Genomic DNA, 5,967 nt, shown 5'->3' on the forward strand with positions numbered 1-5,967 from the left:
GAGTGGGTCCTCATTATCTTCATCATCTTCGTCATCTTCATCATCTTCATCATCTTCCACCAGGTTGATATAAATGACAGCCAGCTTGGGTCTTTCTTCTCTAAAGGAGAAGCTGATCAACTCACCACCAGTAAGACGCATGCGGGCGAGGAAACGGGCCCATCCATCACCTCCAATCTGCGACATATTGCGTCCTTTCTCGACCTCCATAGTGTATGGCCCCCAGGAGTCTCAAATGTCACAGTGTCTCCTGTCAGTTTGTTGAATTTCAACCTCACATTGCATGGGACGATCTGTGTAAAAAAAAGCAAAATGACATAATGCAGTAATGCCAACACTAAAAATAAAATAGTTGTTACATTTCATCTAATTTCTTACCGTCGCATGACGAAAACTCGGCTGGAAATAGATGCCGAACAGGTTGCCAGTTGCAAGGCTGCTGGCGCACATTGACTTGCACAGTCGACATGGTGGTGGTGGTGGCACCATTTTCCTAAAGCAATATGAGCAAAGGATTAACGATTCACTTCACAGAAAGAAAAACAGTAGCACGTGATATTTTTGGTTCTTCCGCGAGAAGCAATTTGATGGACAATCATAATCCTAAGATCTAATAACATATTAGATGACAAGGTACCACCTACCAAAGCATTTCGGTGGCACCTATTGCCGAAAAAACTTTTCACAAATATCTACCAAATCATGGTACCACCTACCAAGATATTTCATCTAATTTGGCCCCTATTGCCTAAAATAATTGATTAAGAAAACAAGTAGCAAATTTAACTAAATTGGCACCTGCATTTTGCCAAAGAATAACTTATTACAGAAAAACAAAAGCATCTAGCTATCCATGTACTGAAAAAATAACAATAAAATGATGGATACTAAATCAACTAGCCTACTAAATCAACTAAATCAACTAGCATACTCAATCAACTAAATCAAAATGTTCTAAATCAACTAAATCAACTAGCCTACTAAATCAAAATATAGCAGGGAGGAGGGGTTGTGGATGGAGGAGGGAGGAGGGAGAAGGAGGGGCGACTCGAGGCCAACAACAGGAAGTTGATGCACAAAAACCGTTTCTCCTTTGGACTGGCGTATTCTTGCGTAATGCGGTTTTAGCAGGAGTAAGCGCATTCCCGTGAGAATACGCTTCCTGCGCAGTGTTACGGCTCCGCACCTTATCCTCAGAGCGAGGGCAGGCGTGTAATTTTCAGCACCAAATCCCCGCGCTTCTTTCTCACCGAGCTGCTCACAGGGGAGAGAGCTCCACACCGGACGGCGGCGGCGGAGGAACCTCCTCGGCGACGGCAGGCGGCGCTGGTCAGTCCATTATCCTCTCCATGCTCTCACTTCTCCCCCTCTCCCCTCCATGTGCGGCGTCCTTCCCTTCCCATGGCGCCCCGACCCCTTCTCGTCTCCCACGGCGCCCCGTTCCGCCCTCCCTCTCCGCTCCGCCGCGGCGCCCCTCTGGCCCTCCTCTGCTCCAACCCCTCAGCACGAACAGGGTCTCAGACTCTAACCTTTTCTCTCCTTTTCCAGGTTCATTCGATTTCCCTGCAGCAGCAAACCAAGCCAAGAGAAGGTAACGCCAGTACCATGCGTTCTTTTCTCCATTTCCGCCATGAATTCTCTGTGTGTAGGTGCAGCCCGAGTGCTGCCACTATGAGTTATTAGTTCCCTGTGTTAACCTGTTCCTGTGCAGGGTGTATCCTGTTCCTGTTCCTGTGCATTGCGACACCCGTTACTGACATCCAAGCATTTCTTCAGTGCAGTGAGGATTCTTTGCTCAAACAGCGAATTATCCATCTAGCATCTATCCATGGCGTCTCTTCTTCTCCCTCCTCAGTTCGCTTGCTCCCTGCCATATTACTGCATCAGGTGATCCCTCACTTCCCCGCTGTACTCCCCGCTGCATCTCTTCATCAGGGAAGGAGGTGTTTTTCCTTCTGACGAATCTGAATATGTCGCCATGGAAGTGGCGAGTTGCGGAAACATGATTACGTGAACATTGCAGATTTCTTTCAATCTTGTCTTGCATATATGGTGCTTCACTGGGAGACTGGGATTGCTGCCAACTTGTCTGCTGCATTTTCGGTTTATATTTTCATTCTCATGGTCAGCTTGTTAATCTTAGAAAAAGTAAGACGTTAACATCATCCACAAGTGTGATGTGTCATTCACCGACGATATCTTACCAACGCTGCCTAATCTGAAAAGGCTCAATTGGGTCCGTGTGACCAACATATTCATCTGTTTTAAATGATAACTACTTTATCCCTTTAACCATGAACATTGTCTAATTTGGTCACTCATCAGGGGCCAATTACATTATAAGCCCACCATCTGGGGAAAGAATATGACGAAGACTAAAATGGGGTTGCTTCACCGGAACGTGAGTTTCGTGTCAAAGAAGAGTTCTCAAGATGTAGAGGAAGGCTCAAGTGGTGAAGACAGTGATGCTGAAACCCCAAAGACCAAGAAAAAACCTGCGAAACGTGGAAGAAAGAAAGCCACCGTAGATGCATCAGAAGGGGAAACACAAGAAGCCCAAAGTGATACTGAAGATGCGTCCCCTGAAGAGCCTAAGATAGTTAAAAAGAGAGGTCGGAAGAAAGGTAACGTGCATATATTGCAGTCAAGAGTGCACTTCTTATTGTATATTGGTCAATGGGCTTTATGATTTTGGTAGATCACATCCCTTAGCAAATCAACTTCTCTCCTGTGTCGCAGCTGCTACTACTGCATCCTCTCCGGAGGAGGCTGACAAGCCAAAAGAACCAAAGAAGAGAGGCAGAAGAAAAGTTAAGGTGGCTGAACAATTAAGTGACGATGAAGGGGAAGATCAAAGCAAAGATCTGATGCCCTCTACTGAAATGGAAGTTCACAGCTCAGCCAATGATCTTGAAAGTAAAGTAGAGGCATTGTTATCACAAGATATTGAAGAGGTTGACAAATTAGTGCCTCTTGTCTGCTGCTTTGGACCAGCTAAGTACTCATTTATTCCTTCTGGAAGACCTGCTAAAAGGTTGGTGGATCGTGAGATTCATAGTAGAATGAAGGATATGTTTTGGTCTCCTGATGAATTTGTGAGGGCACCGGGAGGGTCGTCATCCAATGTTGCCCTTGCTCTAGCAGCTCTTGGAGGCCGGGTTGTGTTCATGGGAAAATTAGGCGATGATGAGTATGGTCAAAGTATGCTGTATCACTTAAATGTCAACGGAGTTCAAACTAGAGCAGTTAGTTTGGATCCTTCAGTGCCAACTGCCATGTCCTTAATGAAGGTGACCAGCAGAGGTAGCTTGAACACAAGCTGTGTTAAACCATGTGCAGAGGATTGTTTTCTGCAATCTGATATCAACCCAGATGTTCTAAAAGAGGTAAAGACAAGCCCATCAAAATAAATTTCCAATGACACCATATCCTACATTCTTGTTACTACTCCCTCTTATATTTCTTTACGGAGGGAGTACTTAATATGGTAATTCCTGATTGATGCTTAGTTAATGATCATAAAAATAGTCTCTATGTAATTCACCCGAGGAAGACTTTGTACCTTTATTTTTTAGACAGAAGATGCAGAAATATTTCCAGTTTGTTGCTTTTCAGCAGAGACTTTTGCTATGTTTTTTTATATGACTTGATGAAAATTAGAATTGCATAAAAAGTTAAAAACCTATGTAATAGTGAAGTGCTGACTGTCGCTCCATATACTGAAAACCAAACAGTGAGCACCTAATTGTTTTCCCCCAAATTAAAAGAGCATATCAAAAATTTATAGGGAATAACTAGTTCAAACTTCAGAGGCTAAAGGTCTCTGTGTAATATCCACTCTGATTTTAGGTAAATCAAGTAGTTATTATTTGTTTATTTTTAAAGTGGACGGATGCAGTATGTCTTAACAGAGATATGACCTTCTTATGCTTTTAATGCAGGCTAAGATGTTTTACTATAATTCGTCAGCTTTGCTAGAGCCGACTACACGGACATCATTGTTAAAAGCAATCGAGGTCTCCAAGAAATTTAGCGGGATAACATTCTTTGATCTTAATCTTCCAATGCCACTATGGTCATCTAGTAAGGAGACCAAATCACTCATCAAGGAGGCGTGGGAAGCTGCTGATATCATCGAAGTCACGAAGCAGGAACTTGAGTTCCTCTGTGGTATTAAACCATCTGAGAATTCTGACACAAAAGATGAGAAATCTGAATTCGCACACTACAGCCCAGAAGTTGTTATGAAGTTATGGCATGACAATCTGAAGGTCCTCTTTGTGACCAACGGGACCTCGAAGATACACTACTACACAGAAAAACACAATGGCTCGGTTCGTGGGACGGAAGATGCGCCGATTACTCCTTTCACCAGTGAAATGTCACAGTCAGGAGACACCATTGCTGCAGGTACCAAATATGATACATTTTTTTCTCTTGACTTGTGCAGAATATGGCACTAATTTCACATCATCGAGAATACATTAGAAATTGTTAGCACAATACTCGATACTTCCTATTTTTACTGTGTGGATAGGGTATGCATTGCTCATTTGTTATAGCACTATTTTTTTTTGTCTTTATAAATCTGGATATCAACATGGGAAAGTAGTGGCTGCACCCACTTTCGGTGCACCCACGGTGCACCCACGCAAGAAAACATATCAAAACATTTAAAAAAAATCTGAAACTTCGTGAAAATGATCATCAACAAATATTATGAGGGCTTGCAAAGTTTGGTGGTCAAATAACATTCGAGAAGCGCTCTATAAAAAAGACAAAATTGCAAAATCTGCTCAAACAGTGCACGTACATTTTGACTAATTTTCAGTGATTTTGTCTTTTTTGTAGAGAGCTCCTCGAATGTTATTTGACCACCAAATTTTGCAAGCCCCCATAACATTTGTTGATGATCATTTTCACGAAGTTTCAGATTTTTTCGAAATGTTTTGATATGTTTTCTTGCGTGGGTGCACCGTGGGTGCACCGAAAGTGGGTGTAGAAGAACCACTCTCTATCAACATATGGTTGCTGACATGATTAATGATGATTCATCTTTTATGTGTTTTTGTAATACTCCTGATGTTTGAGTGAACTAAATACAGTTGAGGTGACAAGATGTGTATATTGCCTTTTTTGTTTCAGCCCTGATGAATATGCTGTCGATCAACCCTCACCTGGTGACGGACAAGGTCTACCTGCACAAGACAGCGAAGCACGCCATCAAATGCGGCGTCATTGATCAGTGGCTGGCCGCGCGGGAGCGGGGATTCCTTCCCAGAGGGATAGCAGAACCAAGCAGCGAACATGAGGAAGCAAGATTCATCACGGAGAGGGAATACCGTACCATCCCCGACGCCATGCAACCCGCGAACCCATCGGGCAGCGAGCTCGCGCATGTCGAGTGAACGGAAGAATGTGTAGGAAGGAAGCCGGCATCTGTGCACTATGCAGTGTTTACGTGCTCTTAGTGGGAGCTGGTGTTGAGAAGGATTAGCTTAAACCTGCAGTTTCTAGCCTAGGTTTGTTACAGTGTTCAGGAGGGTTAGTTTTAGACCTGCAGCTGAGGTTAGTATGTTTTTCTTTTTCAGATAGAAGAAACACTAGTAGGACGTTGATGAGGTCTGAGGTTTCCATGGTAGCTGCTGCTGCCCCTGTACTAGTGTTGAAAGCCCTGTGGGTTCATTGTCCTAATACTAATAATATCATATGAAATGCATGTGTCAATCAGGTGCCTGCTGCTCAAATCAAAGTTTGTGCTAGCTTAGTTGTTGTTGGTTGTGTTATGCCTAACTTGGCAAGTATTTGTCAACTGGAACGTCGGAAATGTTATTGCAAAGCTCTTATCTGTTATCTATCATTCAGGCCTGTCACCTCCGCATTCCTTTCATATATGATGATGATCATTCCAAAATCCCAAACCATTACTCGCGTCAAAGTGGAATGGAGACAAGTTCAGTTTGCACA

At 43.3% G+C, this 5,967-nt stretch overlaps 1 protein-coding gene across 3 annotated transcripts; it reads left to right on the plus strand.

Annotated features, from left to right (window-relative positions):
• The first annotated feature begins 1,212 nt into the window (after positions 1 to 1,212).
• On the plus strand, positions 1,213 to 5,730 carry LOC125531026 (fructokinase-like 2, chloroplastic). Of its 3 annotated transcripts, none has more exons than XM_048695435.1 (7): positions 1,213 to 1,329; positions 1,549 to 1,591; positions 1,712 to 1,887; positions 2,326 to 2,624; positions 2,740 to 3,386; positions 3,942 to 4,410; positions 5,146 to 5,730. In XM_048695435.1, the coding sequence occupies exons 3-7, from the start codon at positions 1,829 to 1,831 to the stop codon at positions 5,406 to 5,408; spliced, it is 1,737 nt and encodes a 578-aa protein (XP_048551392.1). In that variant the 5' UTR covers positions 1,213 to 1,329; positions 1,549 to 1,591; positions 1,712 to 1,828; the 3' UTR covers positions 5,409 to 5,730. The 3 variants fall into 3 exon arrangements, with proteins under 3 accessions (XP_048551392.1, XP_048551390.1, XP_048551391.1); XM_048695433.1 differs by having other exon boundaries at positions 1,777 to 1,887; XM_048695434.1 differs by having other exon boundaries at positions 1,782 to 1,887.
• The last annotated feature ends 237 nt before the right edge of the window (positions 5,731 to 5,967 follow it).

Source organism: Triticum urartu, unplaced genomic scaffold (assembly GCF_003073215.2).
Source record: "Triticum urartu cultivar G1812 unplaced genomic scaffold, Tu2.1 TuUngrouped_contig_6732, whole genome shotgun sequence".
Lineage (NCBI taxonomy): Eukaryota > Viridiplantae > Streptophyta > Magnoliopsida > Poales > Poaceae > Triticum > Triticum urartu.

Bases quoted from the DNA above. Each gene is read 5' to 3' on its own strand.
- LOC125531026 (XM_048695435.1), top strand. From the start codon at position 1,829: ATGGCGTCTCTTCTTCTCCCTCCTCAGTTCGCTTGCTCCCTGCCATAT. The intron at 2,625-2,739 runs GTAACGTGCATA...CCTGTGTCGCAG, and splicing joins AAAGAGAGGTCGGAAGAAAG to CTGCTACTACTGCATCCTCT. The intron at 4,411-5,145 runs GTACCAAATATG...TTTTTGTTTCAG, and splicing joins AGGAGACACCATTGCTGCAG to CCCTGATGAATATGCTGTCG.